At 30.2% G+C, this 22,135-nt stretch overlaps 2 protein-coding genes across 19 annotated transcripts; one reads left to right on the top strand and one right to left on the bottom strand.

Annotated features, from left to right (window-relative positions):
- The first annotated feature begins 606 nt into the window (after positions 1-606).
- LOC121219906 (uncharacterized) lies at positions 607-3,491 on the top strand. The gene is made up of 5 exons (XM_041098657.1): positions 607-999; positions 1,067-1,174; positions 1,792-1,858; positions 3,253-3,306; positions 3,422-3,491. Exons 1-4 carry the CDS (start codon positions 883-885, stop codon positions 3,276-3,278), a joined length of 318 nt encoding a protein of 105 aa, XP_040954591.1. The 5' UTR covers positions 607-882; the 3' UTR covers positions 3,279-3,306; positions 3,422-3,491.
- A 10,406-nt stretch (positions 3,492-13,897) lies between these two features.
- Positions 13,898-18,413, bottom strand: LOC107936705 (uncharacterized). Of its 18 annotated transcripts, none has more exons than XR_005916967.1 (6): positions 18,260-18,413; positions 17,359-17,511; positions 15,928-17,272; positions 15,378-15,815; positions 14,818-15,003; positions 13,898-14,352 (listed from the first exon to the last, which is right to left on the bottom strand). XR_005916967.1 is itself a non-coding variant. In XM_041098651.1 (4 exons), the coding sequence occupies exons 3-4, from the start codon at positions 17,209-17,211 to the stop codon at positions 15,471-15,473; spliced, it is 1,629 nt and encodes a 542-aa protein (XP_040954585.1). In that variant the 5' UTR covers positions 17,212-17,272; positions 17,359-17,511; positions 18,260-18,413; the 3' UTR covers positions 15,086-15,470. The 18 variants fall into 18 exon arrangements, 9 of the variants coding, with proteins under 9 accessions (XP_040954585.1, XP_040954588.1, XP_016724950.1 ...); XR_005916968.1 differs by having other exon boundaries at positions 18,051-18,392; XR_005916970.1 differs by lacking the exon at positions 18,260-18,413 and adding an exon at positions 17,724-17,747.
- Positions 18,414-22,135: the final 3,722 nt, after the last annotated feature.

Below are 22,135 nucleotides of genomic sequence, written 5' to 3'. Positions count from 1 at the left end.
GCCAGAAAAAGTAGACATTGCCGGCGTTTTGATAAAAAACGCCGCAAACATGTATTGTAATTTTTCAATACAGTGTCGTTTTGATAAATTTCTTAGTGGCGTTTTTTTCTTAAAACGCCGCAAATGTGGAAGGAAATAAAAGGTAAAATCCCGCTCACTCCCAAAAAATGATTTTTGGTTACCCGCTCATTACTCCCTTTTCTTCTCATCTCTGTCGGTCGTCCTAAATCCCCAAATAAGAGTTTGTTTTTCTTAGCTGAAATCCCCCAAATAGAAATCGGACCGAGCAGCTTTGCATCAAGGAAGAAGAAGAGTCGGGAAAGCACAAGCAGTTAAGTTGCCCTCATGGCTTGTGAAGGCGAGTATTTTTGGCATGTAATTCAGTTACAAAATTTTCAGTATTATGGAACCATTTATGTTGGGTTGATTTATTGGGATTAACTCTCGCGCTTCACGGTGGTTGTAGGTAGGCAGGCAGTAAACAGGAAAAATTATTTTCAGTCCCGCGGTTCTCGTCAAAGGTCCTCAAGCTTTAAGCTTTTTTAATCTTTTCCTTCTCTCGCGCAAGAATAAATAAATAAATATATTGTTACAGTATAGTCGTTTTAGATGTTATGTGTAGCAGTGTTCTCTATGTATAGATATTTACATTTTGTGATTCCTAGCAGCTCAAGCTAAAGGATAAAGTGTAGTCCTAAAGCTTCTTGGTGTATCCTTGTGTGTTCCTTATTCAGCTAAAGGCTAAACCCTCTTCTTGATTATTTAAGGAGGATTTATGCTTCTTCCCTAGTTATGATGACATAAAATTCCCAAACAAACTTGAAGGTGATTTATATATCCTCACTTTTGCAGCATCTACTTCGACTGCATTCCATCCAAAGCATGTCTGAAGAATCTTCTAAGCAACTGAAGAAAAGAGGTCAACCAAACCATTTTCCAACCGGCAACCAAAAGACGAACAAGAGAATCACCGATCAAAAAGCTCGACTGGAAAACAGGGTTAGAGCCTTTTGCTTTCAGGTTTCAGCTTTGAATAAATGTATGACTAAAAAATCTTTACTCTCAGGAAATTGTAGTGAAACTTACAGAAGCAGCCCCAATTGTTAAGCAGCTCTTGGAAGCCTTTAGCAGCATCAATGAAGGCAACTTGCTGCAGACAGTTACATATATACGGGTAAGTCATGATGCCTTATAGGTTTCTATATGTTACTGAATTTGCAGCTTGGTAATATTATTTTTGATGAACCATACAATACAACAACATCAAGTTTCAAGTATTGGATTTAGGAAAGTTATCGTTAATAAATCTGAAATAGCAGCTGATGTAGTTTATACAAATGGAGTTCAATTTAATTTATTGAATCATTGAAATTTGCCTTAATCATTTTACTTAAAATTGAATCATTGAATTTCATTTTTGATCCTATAGTTATCTGGTTGGCCTGCTTGCATTGGCATCCTATATATTTTGAGCTCAATATTCCCACTTTGCAGCACCAGCTAGTCTACTATATATTTGATTATTGACAGTGAATATGATGGGTGGATGGAGATTGATTTTGCCTTATTAGCCTCGACCCTTGCTTCAAGCTCCACTACTGGGGTCTGGCTTCCAAAACTATGATTTCGTCATTCTTGATTCTTGAAGCAATGTTGTTGAAGATTCTTTGCATCCTAAAGACATTTGTTTTAGATTCTTATTTACTGATTCCTTTCTATTTAATGGATGTTTAATTATGTATGCTTGAAAACATATAACTAGTATATCTTTTAACTCTTACCGTGTGTTAGGAAAGAAGATTTGCTGTCTTGGTATCATCACTACTATCTAGCCAAACCAAAGATCATGTTACTCATGGTAACTCCCTAATCTTTTAGTTTAGTTTACAGTTATATATCAATTCAACTAATCATCTTCTTGAAGTATTAGACATTCTAGTAATAATTTGCAATAGTAGGAAATTGGGGCATCTAGTGCTTGTTTTGCTTGGGGGTTGTAAAAAGTTTTGCATCATAAAGTTCTTAAGCATTATACTTTCATGACTATTTATGATGAAAAAGTTTTCTTCAAAGTATATCATGGTTATGCTTACTTTTAATATATATTTTTCATAATCTAAATTCTTATAAAATCTCAGTCAGGGATTTTTAATGTTCTCATTTCCCTTTTTCTACTGGATCTGTAAGAAGTTTTTTTCATGTTTTTATTTTTGGCGAAGAAGTTTATCATGGATGAAACTTGATGTAATGATGAAATAAGTTGTTCATTGTGGTTGCTTGGTTGGTGACTTTCTATCCTAACATCTAGATACTTGAAAATAAGTATATGCTTTTTAATTTAATGCGTGCCTTAAGAGTTTGTGCTTGTAATCTTAACTGCGAAAGGGAATGATATGGAGAAATGTTTAAAAGCTTATATAACTGTGGCTCAACATGAACATGAAAATTCTTAAATAGCTCATAGTTATGGGCAGTGGGCACTCGAAGTAGGACAAGGACATTACCAAATCAAATTAGTTTATGATTTTTTTCCATTACTTTAAACCAGACTTATTTTTCTTAATGTTGTTAAGTGAATTTAAAATCCCCCATATAGTTTGCTTTATGACCCCTCGGTTTTTAAAGTTTCACAATTTACTTCATATTCGTTATTTTAACCCTATTTATAAAGTCTAAAAACTCTATTATATAAATCAGAAAATGCCCCTCCCCAGCACAAAAATAATTAGAATCATGTTAATGAGTTGATATGTAGGGATTTCTTTGACTGGTTAGAGCAATTCTTATGAAATACAAAAATTACAAATGATTCTTTTTAGTAAAAAAAAAAGGAAGATTAGTTGATGATGACAAGCTAACAATTAGTTTATGATGATAAGATTGATATTGTGAGCTATTAGGAGTGGTTTTATTTTTAGTGATTTGAACTTCATCTAGTGTAGCCAAGCTAACAACTAGTTATCTTTTTTGTGAAAAGAAAATTCTTTGCTCTGTTCTTATTTTATTTAAGATGTTATATGTTAGAAAATATTGACCATTGTAGATGAGCAAAAGAGGCAACGGCTATGGCCAGAGGAAGGCAGAAAATCTTTCTGGTTTTGAATTTGTGAAAAAACTAAAGCATAGTTGACTGCTTACGTGTGTCAGAGGAAATTAGAATCCTAACACAGATATTTTCTGCCTTATGCTGTCTATACGGTACCACATCCCAAAGGCCTTTTATTTGCTAATGCTTGTGGTATTTTCTTTCAGCTATGTTTTTGATGGGCAGCCTCTAGATTTGAAAAAACAAGAGCTTGCTAAGCGGTACTTTATTGCAAATTATTCAAATTGTTTTTTTGATCGTTTCCTTCAATATGACCGGAGCTTGATGAGTAGAATGTTGATTTTTCATAATTTTTATACTAAATTTGTTATGTAGTTACTCAAAGAGGGCAGATGCTACTGAGGATTTGCAAGAAGCCATGGTGGTATTTTTCTTTGGTCAAACATAGAGTGATAAGTAAAGTTTTCTTTTGTTGTTTCACCACTACGGAAATTAAGGTGCTGTTGTTTTTACCATTAGACTGGAAATAAGGAGAACATTGAAAAATTAAATATGTAGCCAAAATTTTGTCAGCTGTCAGTAGTAGATACTCGTAGAGTTCAATCAATTCAACGCTGCAAGAAAACGGAAGCGTATGTATAATAACCGTATTTGTAGTAGTACTAATTTTTGTTATATAATACTGAAAGGAATATATGTTCTTTTCCCATATAATGAAATTTATTTATTTATTTTTTGTTAGGAAATTTAATTGTTTATGTTAATTTATTTATTTATTATAGGTGAATGTTGAAATTTATTACTATAATTTCTTTTACTTTTATTGTTAATGAAAAGTAATACATTCAAAATAAAATTTGACCTTTCCATTTGTTATTACAAAAATTTATTTAATAAAAATGTTTAGCGGAATGGCACTTTTAGCGGCGTTTGCGAAAAAAACGTCGCTAAAAGTCATGATCTATAGCGGCGTTTATAAAAAAAGCGCCGCTAAAGGTCTTGATCTATAGCGGCGTTTGTGTAAAAGTGCCGCTAAAGGTCCTGATCTATAGCGGCGTTTGTGGGAAAAGTGTCGCTAAAGGTTCTGATCTATAGCGGCGTTTGTGGGAAAAGCGCCGCTAAAGTTAGCGCCGCTAAAAGCCTATTTTGGTGTAGTGATTGGATTTATAACACTGAATCAATTGATGAAAATAATGAAATAGGGGTTGAGCCAGGCCCTAGTCATGGCTTTCATGGCTCCTGTGGGGTTAATCAGAGCCAACCCTCCTAAGTTCTCATCTTAGAGTTATCTAAACAAAATCAAATTTCAATTAAATAAAGGTTAAAATGTGGCATCAATCCTTAAACTTTTTACAAATTTAGAATTTAGTACATATATTTTTATTTTCAGTAATTTAATCTCTCTATTTTTCAAATTTTAAAGTTTAAATCAAAATTCAATTGTTAATACTGTTAATTATTTTCATTAAATTTATTAGTGTGACTATTAAGAATAATATTATAATAAATATAAATTTAACAAAATAAGTATTGAAGATGTAATTCTCATATAAAGTTGAAAGCATGCAGTACAGTTGGAGTTTGGTGATGTCTGGACAAGATAAAAGTAGATCCATATTCATGTGTGTGGTTGGTACAAAAGAATTGATAAGTGGACATGATAATACATAAATTTTATAATAAATTTAAGTGAACTAAACTTTACCAATACCTCCCTTTGCACGTGACTAGCATTTCAATGGACTTGTCATGTTAGGCGACTTTTTGCTACCTTTCTTAGACTTAGCTATGGGGTCTGAATCAAACATTTTTTATTAATTAATGGGTTAATTACCCCAATAAATTCCTAAACTACAACTCAATTTTTAAATTCATCCTAAACTTTCAAATGTTATAATTGAATCTTCAAGGTAATTGTATTTCATCAACTTCATTGTTAGCTTAAATATTAAATTTCAACTTAAATCTAACGTGGAGTACATTTCAAATACATTGATCAAGTAACAAACCCGCAATATAATGACACTTTTACATTTTTAACACGATAAATCCAAGTTATTCATATAATCCCTATAAACATATTTACAGTATAATCTTCATGTTAAATCTATATTTACATACAAGACTTAAATTCAGAACCAGGTTAATGAAAAAACTTAATTGATACCATATTTATATTTTTAGAGTTGAGACTAATTTAAAATATCGGGAATTACTTAGAAAAAACATTTCATATAATTAACCTTTAATAATATTTTTTTGGAAAAGAAGTGTCTTTTTCTTTAAAAAGAATATCCTTGAATCTGACTTGGAATAGAGACAAAAATCCACGGTCTCTCTCTCTATATACCCATTGATTTCTCAAACTTGTGGCATCGAAAGCCACATATTCTATGCAAAGGTGTAGGTGTTTGGGTTATAATTAATTAGTTTTAGTCGATTCTTGAATTAAATATTTAATTTAATACTTGTAAAGATTTGTTTTAGGTTAATGTGAAAAACTCTATTAAAATTTATTTTGATGTTAAAGGTGCATATAATTTCTATTGTATCAACAAGAAATTAAAATAATAATTTGAAATACAAAGTAATTTTACTTTAATATTAAAACCATACGTAAAAATCATAGGATAGGGACTTATTTAACTACAAAAAATAGTTTAAAAGTTTGTTTAAACAATGTGTAGTAGTTTAAGGGCTTTTTTAGCATATTAGCCTTTATTCTAATTAAAAGGGTAATATAATTGTAATTAAAAAAAGGCTTAATGATAACGTTTGCATGTTTTGTCAAAATGGTCCTAGTTGTATTTTTGAGCCTTTTTTGCCATCAATTTTTGTTCTTTTTTCCAATCTGCTTTTTCTAATAGATTTAATGAATAAATTTAATGTTTCAATTTTTCTTTTCTTTCAAAAAGTTTCAAACTAGACCTGTCCATGGGTCGGGTGGCCCGGCCCGACCCGACGGCCCGCCCGAAATATGGGAGGGTTCGGGTAAAAATATAGGCCCGAAATATGGGCTTGGGCAAAAAAACGGGCCGGGCCTCGGGCACCACTTTTTTGGCCCGAGCCCGGCCCGACCCGACCCGAATATAATAAATATATTTTTTTATTTTTATTTTTTAATTTTAAAATACTTTTAAAATAATTTTTTTATTTTTTTATTTTTAAAATAATTTTTTAATGTTTATTTTAAAAATGGGTTGGGTCGAGCCGGGCTCGGGCTCATGATATTTTTCCCAGGCCGGGCCTGGGAAAATTTTTAGGCCCATATTTCGGGCCAGGCCCGGGCCTAGGAAGCGGGCCAAAAAAATTTTCAAGCCCGGCCAGAACCCGGCCGATGGACAGGTCTATTTCAAACGTTAGTTTACTGATAAGTTTTTCTACCGAGTTAATTTCTTTTAGATAATTACGTTTATTTTCTTTAAATTAAGAATTTTTTAATTTAATTTATTATTTATTTATTTTATTATTTTTCACGTGTAATTATCTTATTGAGTTATCCAAGTAATAAATTTCATCTCATTAAAAATATTCCACATAATCCTTGTTAACTTTTTTAATGGTACTTTCATTAAATCTGCTAGAAAAAGTAAATTGAAAAAAAGAATAAAGGTTGATGGCCAAAAAAGGCTCAAAAATACAATTAGGGTCATTTCGATAAAACGTGCAAATGTTAGTGGTCAAATTTGTCATTAAGCCTTAAAAAAACTAATGTTGGAGTGAAGAGATTAACCACCGTTAGATACTCGGATTTGAAAAAAGAAGAAGGCTTAATATATAATTTGATACTTGAGTTTGACACTTTTTTCTAATGCGAAACGTGTGTTATTTTTTGGTCCAATGTGGTAGAGGTGCTCATGGGCCGGGCGGCCCGGCCTGACCCGACGGCCCACCCGAAATATGGGAGGGTTTGGGTAAAAATATGGGCCCGAAATATGGGCTTGGGTAAAAAAACGAGGCCCGTTGGGCCTCAGGCACCACTTTTTTGGCCCGGCCCGGCCTGATATAATAAATATATTTATTTTTTAAATTTTTTTAATTTTAAAATACTTTTAAAATACTTTTTTTATTATTTTTTAATTTTAAAATATTTTTAAAATACTTTTTATATTTTTTTAATTTTAAAATACTTTTTTAAATTTTTAAAATAAATTTTTGGTATTTATTTAAAAAAATAGGCTGGGCCGGGCCGGGCCCAGGCTTATGATTTTTTTCCCAGGTCAAGCATGGGCAAAATTTTAGGCCCATTTTCGGGCCGGGCCGAAATTTTTTATAGGCCCGGCCCATGAGCACCTTTACAATGTGGTACATGTATTTGCAGGGGCAAAACCAAAAAATTTATTTTAGGGGAGCGAAATTAAATTGTAATTTTTACGATAGAAAATATGCAATTTCACCATTTTAATAAACTATATCTTTATAATTTTTAAAGGACTAAATCAAATTTTTATATTTTTAGGGAGCAAAGCGCAATTTTACCTTTACTAATTTAAAATTGTTTGCTAATTTAAAATTTTAAAAATTTTAAAGGGGCCATATGAAAAAAAAATTCATTTTACCCTATCAGCCCCCCTAGTTTTGTTACTATGTCTTTGGCAAGAGTTGCACATTTTGATACTTGAAGGTAATAATGTTAACTTTTCAGTATTTAATTTGAGTTTTAAAGTTGATTTAATAAAAATTCATAATTAGCTAATAATATCAGCAATTAACTTTCATCAAATCAACCTTAAAACTTGAATTATATCACAGTCATCGGATTCTATTTGACAAAATAAACACAAAATTAAACAAATTCACAATTAAAACTGAATTTATTCTATTAACAAAATCATGAAAAATTCAGACCTAATAATGTTAGCAACTAACTTTCATCAAATCTGCCCTAAAACCCAAATTAAACATTATAAAGTTAACACCATTACCTTTGAATATGAAAAAATATAACTTTTGTCAAATATAAATACCAAATCGGACCAAAAAATAACATGGATATCAAATTAGAAAAAAAATACGAATTTTAAAAACAGTATTGGTGTACTCAGATAATAGCATGGGAATGGAATGGTGCATTGATGAATTGAATTCCAAAAGGTTGTTTTCAAAGTAATGAACTTCCGAACAACCAATATAAATGTATTGAAAATTATGTCGTAGGGGATAGGGCTTCTTCTTTATACGTTAGAATTCGATATCTTATTCTTTATACGTTAGAATTCGCTATCATAAATAAATAATAATAAAAAGCAAAGAATGTCGACAAGGCATATTTAACTTTATTATAATCTTGACGAAGTGAATAAGGGCTAAATTAGGGAAAAAATTGTCGATTTTAAAAATTAATTGAGTGGTTAGGTTGATTTGTAGCATATTTATTGGAATATGTCGGTTTTAGAGAAAAAGGAAAAAATACGTCGCTCATCTAATGGCAACTAATGGAAGAGTCACTAAAATATTTGATTTCGAAAAGTCGAGTGATTAAATTAAAAAAATTAATAGTTCGGTGACCAAAATAGAACTAAAAGCATAATTTAGTGACTATTTTTATAATTTACCCAAAATAATTTTAATTAATAATCAATCCCTAATAAATTTGAACTCATTCTTGAGCTTGGTTAATTTGATTCAATCATGTCAATTAGGTTAAAATATGTCATAATTTCCTGTATCTTCCACAAAATTAAAAATTTGTCTCTTTACTTTTATTTTCAGGAATTTTGTTTATCTACTTTTCATATTTCAAATTTCAAGTCTAATTTTTAACACTATTATTTTTTGTTAAATTTTTTAATATGACATTTTAAAATAAAAAATACTCGCTTGGTAGTCATATAACTAAAAAAAGGTTATAATGAACCTAAATTTAATAAAATAATTTTAATAATATTAATAGTTTGACCTAAATTTTGCAACCTGAAAAGTAAGACTAAATTCCTAAAAGTAAAAGTATAAAGACTAGTGGCATATTTTAACCTTCAATTATTATTGAAAATATATATTTATTTTTATATTTAAATTTTAGGGATAATATAATTTTTTTATCCCTAAACTTAGCAATTAGGTTCACTTATGTGACTGGTCTTCTTCAAACAAAAGAGTTGAACGAATGGAATAAGAAACTAATTGAAATCGGTAAAAATTGAAAACTGTGACAAAAACTCGTAGTTGAACATGTTGAATCAATTCAATATTTTATTTTTATTTTCATGAATTTCTAGTTATTTATTTAATTATCGTTGGTCTAATAGTTGAACCGATCAAAATCAATTGAATTGGGAACCATTGGTATGACCAGTTCAACCACCAGTCCAGTTATTAAAAAGTTATACGTGACACTCTAAAATTGTGCGACGTCATCACTTAAAAATTTAATGTCATCACTTGAAAATTTATATATATATTTTAATTTTCATGTGATAATGTGATACAATCTCAAAGTGATACATTGTTTATTTTTTTATATTTTTCAAAAGTTAACAAATATAAAGGAGAAAATATATTATTGGAATGAATTGAGGTATTTTAAACATAAAAGCAAAATTATGATTATGGGATAATGATAAAAGATTAGTGGGTTGAGTGAAGGTATGCAATTGCAAGTTGATTTATAGTTGAATGGAATGGGACGAACCCGACCTTGATGGAGACATTGCCAAATGCACATTCATTTATTCATTTCTTCCATCCACTAAAGGAAGAAGCTTCATAATTTGAATACCTAGTAATCATGCTTTCGTCTGATGTTGTAGTTGAGGATGGAGTCCACCCTGTTCTGTCATTTTGCATTAAACCCCTACACCTTTTAACCCACTAACTTCACTTCCCTTTTTTATATTTCATTTCCATGACAGAAGACTATACTCAATGCGGAATTAAAGGTGGGTTTGGATGGACGGTACAGTACGGTGCATTTAATTTATTTTTTGCCTTATGTTATAGTATCGTTACAGTATCTAATCTCGCTGTCATAACTGGTTTTACACTAACTGCAGGTAAACGCACCACCCATCCAAACCCACCCTAAATTTTGGACAGCTTAATTATTATTTTTTATTTTAAGAGTTCAATAAAAAAAATTTAATATATATAAGAGGCCTAATTAATATTTTAAAAAATGTATAATGAAAACTTTCAGAATTTTAAAGGTCTAATAAAAAGTTTCAAAAGATTTCAAAGGAATATTAAAAATTTTCAAAAAGGGGAGGCCCCCTCGGCTATACTCCACAAAAAAATGATATTTTGGCATTGGCCTTAGACAATACGAGATTATTTGAAAATTATAGTGTTGCGTTGATTTAAGGAATAATGAAATGTTTCTCACATTTGGATATCAAATCTAGATAACATTTAGATTTCGAAATTTAGGAGTAATCTCAATATCATTTCTTCTTACATTTGCTTAGTAATGTGGCATTTTTGACAAATTTATTCTATTTTTAATAACTTTAATTCATTTTACTTAATCATAAAAATTAATGAATCAACATTTCTTGTTTTTTATAAGCTAATTAGCCTTTTTCTCATGGACATGGACTCCAATTTCAATGTCAAGTAAATAAAATAAACAAATGAACAAAATAGACAAATAGGGTTTGACGTATCAGATGTTGGACTTTGTTTAATGGCCCTAATTTGGGCTCACTTTTAGCTTATATGCATATCATTTAATATTTTAATACTGCATTTCCATTTAACTTAATTTTATTAGATTTTATATGTCATTAGGTTTTTATGTAATTTAGTTGTTTATTTTAATTCTTCCTGTTCAGGTCCTTTTCAATTTAGTTTTTGAAATCAAATGTAACATAAATAAACTATTTCATAAGTGTTTTTTTTTATTCAGATAACTTATTTGACAAAATTTTGTTACTTTCTTAGTTACTCTTATTTAATGTTTGATTAAACAGATGGAATAAAATAAAAAGTTAATTGCATTATAAAAAAAAACTCATAAATCTAATTAAAAGTAGTTGCATATTTTTTTTATAAATAAACAAATAAAGATATATTGATATATATAATTTCCGATGTTGTCGGACTGAATGTGTTTCTTAGTGGTTGTCGTTATGTTTGAGATTCCATCACTGTAGTATTCATGTGTACTTCATATTAACAATGTACTATTTGTCTTATATGTTTTGTCAACAAATAATTTAAAATTTATTAAAATATTCAAAAAAATCATAAAAAATCAAAAAAAAATAGTATGAAGTACATGTGAATTGTCATGTTTAAAAATTTAATACTTTAGTCAATATTTTTGAAAAAAATATATAATTTGACTCTTTTTGAAAGGTTGATGGTTAAATTTAAACTATTTTTAAAAGATTGATGGTCAAATTTAACTCAAAAAAAAAAAGGTCAAATTGACAAAAATGTAAACATTAATAGCTAAATTTATCATTTTTTTGGTATAACAGAGAAAAGGAAAAAACTACAGATGCACACTATCATGTTCCCTGGAATCCTCATGCAAGAGCGACAACAAACTTAAAGGCGGATTGGACAAGTACACGCCAACACCAGCAATAGATTTCGCTTGAGCTAAATTAGCAAGGTGATCAGTACACTGGTTCCCTTCCTAGAGAATGTGACAGACATTCAGCACCCAGCCCTCCCCTATCAAAACTAAACAATCATCCACTAGTGTCCCCAAAGGGTGGCCAGCGTCAAAAGGTCAAGGCAACATATTCACCACCCAAAACCCAAAGCGCATCAATATATGTATATTATATATATACCACAATTATACTAAATACCTTACCATCTCGGCTCTCAGGCTCGTTAACCAGTTTGCAAATTAAATCAATTCACAAATTATATCACTTATAAACATGACTTAGACTCGAACAGATACATAGATCCAACCAACACACCAATTCGGCATCCAATGCCGCATCGGAAAGTTCAAAGCAATTTAAATTGTGCCTAGCGCTCATCGGTATAACCGAAGTAAAAGTTGTACCCAGCACTCATCGACATGTTGCCGAAGCAACCCGTACTCAATTTATCCTAAGGCATGTCAACTATATCCAACTCTACCCGAACAGTTAATAGGCTAACTAATTATTCAATTTATCATTTAGCTCAATTTCACATTACATCGTTTTCAATTCATTAACCAATTCATCAATTTATTATATAACATAACATGATTCAACCTAATTCAAAGTTAATTTCATATTTTCATCAAGTTACTCTATTTTTAATTCTATTCAATTTAGTCCTCTATTCGATAATCAATCTCAAACATAACATTTCAAAATAAATTAATTATTTTCAAGTTACCTTGATATCTTACTATACAAAATAGTGTAAATATGTAATAATTATGATGATTCGAATTATAGAAATACAAATAAAAAATTTGAAATACTTGTCGTCTACTCTCGTCTTTCCTTTCCCTCTCGACGTTCTCGTGTTGTCTTTAGCTACGAATAATAATCCTATAATACATCATATTAAATTCCAGCTCAAATCACAATCAATTACAAAGTCACACATATTTTGTAATTTATTCAATTTAGTCCCTAAAATCGAGACTAGCATAACTTTTAATTTAAAGACTCAAATTAAAATCCGATTTCTCAAAAACACATTAGGGACCCTCTATTTTTTATCCCTACCAATAATTTATGGCAATTTTTTATTTTATTCAATTTGGTCCCTAATGTACAAAAATATCAATTAAGCTTTACAAGAAATCAAGAAGTCAATTTCACACCTAAATCTTCAAGAAATCAATAATGGAATTTTCTAAAACTTTAACATATTTATAAATTGGTACATGGGCTAGCTAAATCAAACTCACATGACCTCAAATCTACAAAAATTACAAGAAAATGACTTAAAATTTGCTTACCAATTTTAGCCGAATGTTTCAAGGCCTCAACTTGATTTTCTTTCTTTTTCCTACTATGACTAAGTGAGGAAGATGATGATATTACCTTTTCCAACTTTCTTTAATATATATACTATAATTATTCTTAATTAATCTTGTTTAGTTTAACTTAAGGCTTAAATCATACTAATCTAATATTAATTAAACTAAGTGGTTTCTCACATCATCATCCACCAATTGTATAGAATTTATGGTTTAATTGTAATTTTGGACCTTTGATTACTTGTTATTTAAGTCCTCAAACCATTTACTAATTAAAATTTTATAGTGATTAGACTTTTACAGTTTAGTCTCTAGGCTTTAATCAACCACAATTCTAATTAAATTACTTAATTGAATTCCAATTCATTAATACACTAACTCTATAAATATATCTATTTAATCTTTACGGACTTGGTTTATGGAAACAGGATCCCAGAACCATATTTTCTAACACCATTGGAAATCGGGTAGTTAAATGAGGTATGGAAAAGCTATGACATTATAACAATGTGGATATAGCTAAACTCCAAAGAAGCCACATAAGAACAAAACACATTGATAGAAAGTATCATAAGGGAGACGGTAGTATTTGACGGAATAGTTGATGTAGTCAAAGATCGCATCTGAGGACAAACCTTAGGGATTTGTTTTACCAAGACTCTGTTAGCTAGAGAGTTCTCTGGGAAACATATTAAGGGCATAGGAATGTGAAACATGACTCATTTACTTCACTAGGGCAAGTGGGAGATTGTTGGATCTGGTGCCCTAAGTGTAGTATTTTCGTCTATATACACTTGTAATTTTTCGAACAGATTTGTTAATAAAATTATTTTTGAATTACATTGATACCTTTTGTATGTTATCCTTACATGGTTTTTGCATATAGCGTAAAATAAAAGAAAATATTGACTCATTGGTTGTCTAATGTTTAAACTAATACTAAACGGTATTAAGTGGTCAGATCGTAATACGAAAAGATAGCTTATATTGGTAGATGAACCTAAATATGTCCTTAGTCTAATCAGAAATGAGCAAACTGATTAAAAGACTAATATGTCTTCTATTAAGCCAATTGGAGAGATGTATAGTCTTTGAGTATCGGAGCGAATTACTCCCAGAAAATAGAGACATAGATGTGACTGACTGGACTGATAGCACATCGAACTGGACAAGCACTGATAGAGTTGTTGGCCAATTTGTTGACTCTTCCATTCCTTATTAATCTTAACTGTCGGAATAGCGGAGAAGTCACAGTCACTGTCATCCATTTTAGAATCAGAATTCGTATCATCCTCCTCCACCAATAACGACCCATGAAACATGTCAGAAAACATCGAAGACTGAATGAGCATGTCTTTAAAGCTTGCGGTGTGCTTGCGCCTTCAATCACGTTAATTTTCTTACTACTGCGCACTAGATGATCCTGTTTATCATATGAGAGTTCGTCAGTTTCCATCAGTTTAACAAAACTATTAGGAACCGAATTATATCGTTATTTGACTTTAAATATATTGTCAAACACTAATTAATTCAAGTTTATTTTAAATAATTAATTCTTTGAATGGAAAATAATTTTTTTTTATCATAATGTCTTATAAGCATCTTTAAATTAATTATGATATTTGCAGGTTTACCATGTTTATATTATGGCATCTTCTCCTCTAATGTCTACCTACCTTATACTTTCATGATTAAATTACTTAACCCATCCTTATACTCTATAAGTTGAAAAGCAAATTAATTTTCTACAATAAACTATACATTTAATTTTAAAATAAAGTGGTAAAAATTTTAAATAACCATAAACTTACTTTCCAGTTTTGTTTCTTTGGTAGATTGCATGGTTTCAAAATGATATGGTTGGATTATTAAACATACTGACACACACCTTGTTGCAATTCATTTGGCTTGATGCTTGAGAAAATAATGTACTGAGCCATACTGATTTAACCATCATAAAGTCTGCAAAAACAAAACCCAGAATGGCAAACTTGGTTCTTGTCTCTGACAAGTTTCCCAGCAGTGTTATGTTTTACCACAAAATTTTCACATGTCCTGTAAGGGTAACAGTTATCTGGCAAAACAAGTCAAGAAACAATCTTAGAACAGGACTAGTTGCAGAAACAATTGAATTATTGAATATGAGGGTCAAAACGGATAAAATGGACTAATATTATTAAGGATGTACAACACTTTCTTTTTCTTTATGAACGATGTTGGCTCTAAAAACATAGTAAAATGACTAAAAGAGTACTTTTAGGTAAATTTTTCTATGATATACCATTACCTCAGAGTCTCAATAGCTACATCACTAATTTTCCTTGCCACCAAAGTTACAATATGAACGTTATGGTGTTTCTATCATAGAACGAATTGGTAGTGCAGTGAAGTTCTTGCTCAAGTGATGTAACCATCGATTCGTGCAAGATAAGACGTTTTTGTATTTACCGTGGATCAGTGCTGCTCTTAGTCTGAACATGGCAGAATGCTTGGAGAAGGATCAATAGGCCAGTTTCGATTCAACAAGGCATTATTTCGGGCTTAGACACGAGCGATTGGAGAGAAAGGAGGGTTAATCACATAGGATGGTGGGATAGCTTCTACCTTCTTGCTGACTTTCTTTTTCTTCTTATTCTTCGTCTCCTCCTCTGTGACCGCTTTTATTAACGATTTCACTTCCTCCTCGATAAGCATTTTTAAGGAATTGTATTGTGATGAATGTTTGCTTTCTATCTCCCCAGTAGCAGCAGCAGAGGTTTCTGTACAATGTAGTACTGCAACGCAAATGGAAAACGCTTGTAATGCGGATAACTTCGCATGAAAATCGATTGCATACCCTCCTTCAATGGCCATCATGGTCAACGCCGGTGTACTCTCTTTGGCACCCTACAAAGCAATTACCAATATGAAAAATGAAGCAAATCGCTTTCCAACTATCCATTTTCGAGGCAGATTCTGTATATTATCCACATTAGCATATGAGCAACTAAAATCTCACCTGATGAAAAAGTTGAAAAGGCTGTTCATTATCCACTAGTGGTCGATCTTCAAAACAATTTAGACCAGTATTGCCAAAAACAACAAGGGGACAAGCCATGTCCCAGCCACCACAATCACAGCCTCCACCAAACCTCCACCTATCAAGTAGTGATGAAGGACCCCGAGTCCCAGCACAGGGAAAGCCGTGGTTTCCGGTTGGAATAACGACCTTCACCTTCTCTTTGCTCCTGCTGTCTTGTATCGTGCTTTTGCTTTCTTCAGTCATAGAGACATTGAGTAGGTTTGAGTGGTTCCTATCATCAATTTTATCTCCTCTTCTGTATTTTAAGCTCTCTCTATTCTTAAATGGTACTTGAATGACTATGGCTGCTATTTCAAGGTTTGGATGCAATTTGGCAGGTGGTCCATTTATGAATTCAACCTCATCACTGTCACAAGCATGGTTTAAATGATCTTTAAGCGTCACCACATTAGAGCAGGCAGGGGCTTTATGAACATCAGTGGATCCAAGGACAGTAACACGTTGTTTTGCACGTGCGATATCATACAAAACAAACTCGGTAACCACGGAGTTGTCAACCTCCCCACCCTCCATCATTTCTGAGCATAAACGGCTTGAAACTTGCATCTGCGCGATAATTGAAGCAGCATCTTTGCTACTATTATCACTTGGTCCCGATATACCAGCATTGGTTTTCTTTTTATTGCCAACAGAGTGAAAGGTATACACCCAATTGAAACCATTATTTGCCTTCAATGTTTTGGCTAGAAAAACATCTCCTGGTTCATTCATTGAGAACTCGAAAAATGGTACCCCATGTTTAGCTCCCAACTTAAGACAACCATGTAGGTGAATCGGTGAGTGAACGTTGTCTTTCTCGAAAAAGTCGAAATCCGATTCAGCATTATGCGAGAAGTCATGTAACAAAGATTTCCGACATGTCTTATTTCTTCTCGTATTTCCCATCACACTAGTATCAACATTGTCAGCATCCGTGACCGTGAGATAACCCAAAGGACTCGGTGGAGACTTTGATTTCACCAATGGATCCAACATTTTTCTAATAGGACTAAAGTTAGCCCTTGAGCTGGTCCTGGAGAATGAGTCACCTTCAAGCGGTTTGTGCGGATTATAAGCTGCGTCATCGTCGGGTTTAAATCTGAAACTAATGTCCATCTTGTTATCTGAACTTAGACAGAATTCAATGAAATCATCTGATGAACATGATTCCAAATAAGGGCTGCTAGAGGATGCTAAGTTCAAGTTCGAGCCGACATACATCACCAGATCTCTTCCTCGTGGCAAGCTTTCCTCTTCTGAATTACAAAGAGAATCAACAATTCTGAAGGAAAAAGAAGTGTCACTACCACAAGATAATTCAATTTTTCTCCTCCCCTTGACAGTGCTTGTACTTTTCATTTTCCTTACCTCTTCGGAGCTTCGATATGTAGAATCGCTTCAACCGAGCATTACAACATGGTTTTCCCCTTCCGATATCGCTTTAAGACACGGAACAACAGTCTTCGGACTCAGATCAGACGTGAAGTTTTCCCTAAGTCTTCAATTCATACATTTACAGTCCTGCAAGAATGCAAAATCATATAAACAAAGATAACATCCTCATTAATACAGAAGAAAATAAGCTTTCCCTAAATTAATTACAGGACAATGTTTCTGAAACAATTGAAGGAAAAAAAACAATTTTTAGTCTGTAAATTGAAAAATAAGACCTAATAATCAAGCAAAAAGCATTTTCCAAAACAAAACCAAAAATCTCTGGTCATAATTCATACACAAGCAAAACTGGTAGCCTGATAAAAAAAAAACTTTGTAAAAAAGCAAATGGCTGTGATCACATAAATAAAGCTAAAACGTTTGAGACAACCAGGAATCTCGTGATCTCTATAAACACTCAGGAAAAAAAAAACAGAGTAAAGTGACAGGGATAAAGGCATATACAATTATTAAAGAAAAACAACAACTTTAGTTTCACTTGCATTCTAAGCCAACAAAAAGTAGGTAAAAGCTAGAAAAAAGAATGGGGATACCCCAATATAGATCATACAGAATTGAATTAAAAGAAGAACCAAAGAAAAACTGTAATAAAATGCAAATCATACCCTTCAAACTCTTGAGCTACACATCAAAAACCTTTGTTTAAACAAGAGTTGAGACATGTTCCTCAAAGGGTAGTTGAAATTCTAAGAGAACCCAACAAAACAGAGAAGTACAACAATGCGAAAGCAACAAGAACAGGGGAACAGTAACTAGGAAAAAGCGTAAGAGACACAAAAAGGTCGGAAATTTTTAAAGAAAAAACATGGCTTGCCTGTGTGATGGATTGTGCTAAGAAATTTGGAGGAGGGACAATGAGTTGTTCAGGTTTCTTCTGTTCATGTCTAGAAAAAAAGCAATCTTGTATGTTTCAAGTCATCATATGCGTGCTGGTTATGTCGTCGTCACTAGTCATTTTATGTGTTTATATGTCTTTTTTTCTTCTCTTTAGCCTGCCTTTTACTCTCTTTTTTTCTCTTTTGGTCGGATACATGATAATGGGAAATGACCATAGTACCCACAAGTCGTACAAGTCTCATTTCATTCCCATGGGTGTTTTCGGCTTTTTCTACTTTTAGTCATTTCCTTATTTTTAGAATCAAAGTATCATTCATATTCGATTTACGTTAATGTAAATTAATTTTTTCAAAATTCGTGTCTATTCTAATTAATAATGTCATCTTTAACTTTTAAATATCTTCTTCTTTAATTTAAAATTTTTATTATAAAAAGAGAAAATATAAACATATTTAGAATTAAATTTAAGTTCAAATAATATAAATTATAAATTTATCAAATAATATAAGTTATAAATTTATTAAAATTTTATAAAATACATCTATCATATCTAAAGTTATTATACGAGTGAGATCCACTTTACACCATTCATGTTTTTACTTTTTACACCTTTTTTATAATTTTTTTTATGATTGATATTTTAACAACATCGGATGTTATCTTTCATTCATGTAAATCATGCATATTAAGTTCGAAATAAAAAAAAATTAACTATTTATTTTATATCAAAAAAGAATTTCAATCGTTAAATATGTATTAATATAAACAATATTTTAGATTAATATAATAGAGATATTAAATTAACTTGAAACTTTCGTGCATAATAAATATAATTATATTAATAAATTTAATAGTTGAATTATTAAAATATAAATAGTAAAAGAAAAACATAAAATAGTGCAAAACTAACAACGGGAGTGAGTGGATGTCTTCGTTATTATGATAGAACTTTACATCAAATATAAATCTTGAAATCATTCATTAGCAAACCCCAGAGATAATAATGTCCTGAATAGTAAAATGGTGATGAAGTTAATTGCATTAAATTTTGGAACCAATGGGATCAACTTAAAAGTGGCTCAACTGAGTTTGCATGAGAGTAAGACAAACCCATATGGAAATAATTACCGAATTCAGAAATTAATTTGGTATATCAATATAAAAACACTTACCAGGTTGGAACTTCAAAGAACACATCAACCCTAAAACAAATGGATGAAGGATTAGAGACCCTCCCATTGTATCATGCAATGGGACCTAAGGAATGTACTAAAATCAAATGAATGCGTTAGGATTAGACATTGAAGCCTCTTAAATTGAATTAGCAAAAACAATCAATTTCATTAGTTGTTGGTAAATTAAGGAGGAGATGCTAAAAAAGGGCATGTTAGTGTAAGGTAATTAAGACGCAATTGGGATGATTTAACTCTATTCTAATATTCATCTTCATATGAAAGAGTGGATAGATGAAAATTTTATGAAAAGAGGAAAGTGAGATTTCTCGTGTGGGACAGGCATTTTTTGCTACAATTGTTCTAAGCATTTACCTTTATATGCATGTGGCTGGTTATTATTATTATATGTTTTGGCACATTAAAACCAAAGGTTGTTCGGTATTAATAAATAAAAATTAAGTCTTTTAAAAAACAACAACATTGTAAAAGTATATATGTACCCTTACATGGAAGCTTTTACCACTTAGAACTAAAGCCATGTAGAAGATGAAAACAACAGGAATAATACCTTTTGGTGAAATAAAGAAAAACTTACTAAGAAAGAAAGTTAATTATGAAAATATGGGAAAAAAATTTAAGCTAATAATATCATACAAAATGAAAGTAATATAATCAATAAAATGTTAAACCTTCTCAATTAATAATAATTAAGATTATCATTGTTATATAAGATTAGGTTGTAAAGCATATGAATTTATTAAATACAAGTAAATTCTAATTTTACCTTAAAACAAAATACATAAGAAATTGCATTTAACATGAGATGTTAAAATATAAAATCAATTTAATTAGGGATGAGTAAGTAAATTAGGTTTGGCAAATAAAGAAATCAATTATAAATAGCTCATATTATATAGATATTGAAATTTGTCATTATGTTTCGTTTTGAATAACCTCAATCATTATATTTTAAGAATATGGATAAATTTATTATTCTATTTATATGAGCTATTAAAATTTGAATTTTAATTAATTTTTCCATCAATTTTAATTTTTAAAATAAAATTCTACCATTAGATATTAATTTTTAATGATTTGGAAACAAAATTTAATGAAAAAAATATCATTTCAAATATTTTGTTTTAATAGCCAACATTAAGTTATTTAATAATAGGAAGAGCTAAGAAATTTTAAAATATATAAAAAAATGAATGTTTTTTTTTATAAATAACAGTTTTTATTAAAGTTTAATATTATGCTAATTAATAAATATGTTAATTACTTAAATAAAATATTTTATTAAATTTAATTTAATTTAAAATTTAATAAAAAATTACTTTAATTTCATAATTTAATCAAATAAAAGTGAAGTGACAAAATTCAATATAGAATTAAAGTGATAAATTTACTTTTAATTTAAAAGTACAATGACAAGTATCAATAGTGATAAATTTTAATTTTTTATCTAAAAATAGTGACAAATTTACATAATAACCCGTCATAAATATTTGAACCTAAATTTAAATCTTAAAATCGGAATCACTAAGAGACCAGAGGGGCCATGCCCCCTAAAATGATAGGTTTTTAATTTAGGTCCTTTATAAATTTTAAAATTTTAAATTAATAATTATAAAATTACATTTTAACCCCCAAAAATGATAAAATTTAATTTAATTTTTTAAAAATTTATAAAGATATAGAATATTAAAATGATGAAATTACATTTTTACTACCATAAAAATATACAATTTAATTTCAACCAAAAAGAATTCTAGCTTAAAATAATTACAAAAATAATTACATTATATAATAAGAGGATAAACCTATATCTTTAAGAGTAAAATGATAAAAATGTTAAATTAAAATTAATATAAAAGTAACATTCCCTTGAAAATTCTGTATCTTTTTAAGAAAGAGGTATTGACAAGAAAAAAAATATTAACTCTCTATTTTGAAATTTTAACACTATTGTAAGATTATTGTATCAAAGTCATCAAAGTCCACTATCTCAAAAATACGAGATTCTAAAGAACCAAACATATCCTTCTAATTATTTATAATAAAATAGTAAAGTTCACCGCGTAAATGAGCACATTATAATAACCTGATACAGCTTATATTTTCGAAAATATGTTCTGCACATTTTAACCCTAATAAATTTTTGAGATATAATAAATTCAACTTTTAATATTTACATTTTCTTTTAGAAGTCGAATTTTTGAAAAAATATTGAATTATATTTTTAATGATTAAAATATTAAAATCTTAGTTTGACAGTTCACACCCATATTTTATTTTATTTTATTTTTTAAATATTTTTATAATTGTAAAATTTATCGTTAATATGATATACAAAAATAATACCATCTTAACATTAAATCTACATGGACTATCATACGAATAACTACACCAACATCATAAAAGATTCTTATTCTACTTAAAATTTCATTAAAAAATACAATTTAACTCTTTTTTATAAACTAGGGGTCAAATATAATTTTAAAAAAAATCTTTTTAAAAGTTAATGATCAAATTTAATTTTAAAAATACAAATTAAATTGACAAAAAAAACAAATAGATGAACATTATACATATGAATGTTTCCAAATATACACATTTACCCTACTGGAAGCTGCTGCTTGTGTACGTCTCCTACTTATTCACTTCCAAGATTTCCT

This window comes from Gossypium hirsutum, chromosome D08, assembly GCF_007990345.1.
Source record: "Gossypium hirsutum isolate 1008001.06 chromosome D08, Gossypium_hirsutum_v2.1, whole genome shotgun sequence".
Lineage (NCBI taxonomy): Eukaryota > Viridiplantae > Streptophyta > Magnoliopsida > Malvales > Malvaceae > Gossypium > Gossypium hirsutum.
Note: the sequence above shows the minus strand (reverse complement) of the source record. Positions and strands in the feature narration are given on the sequence as shown.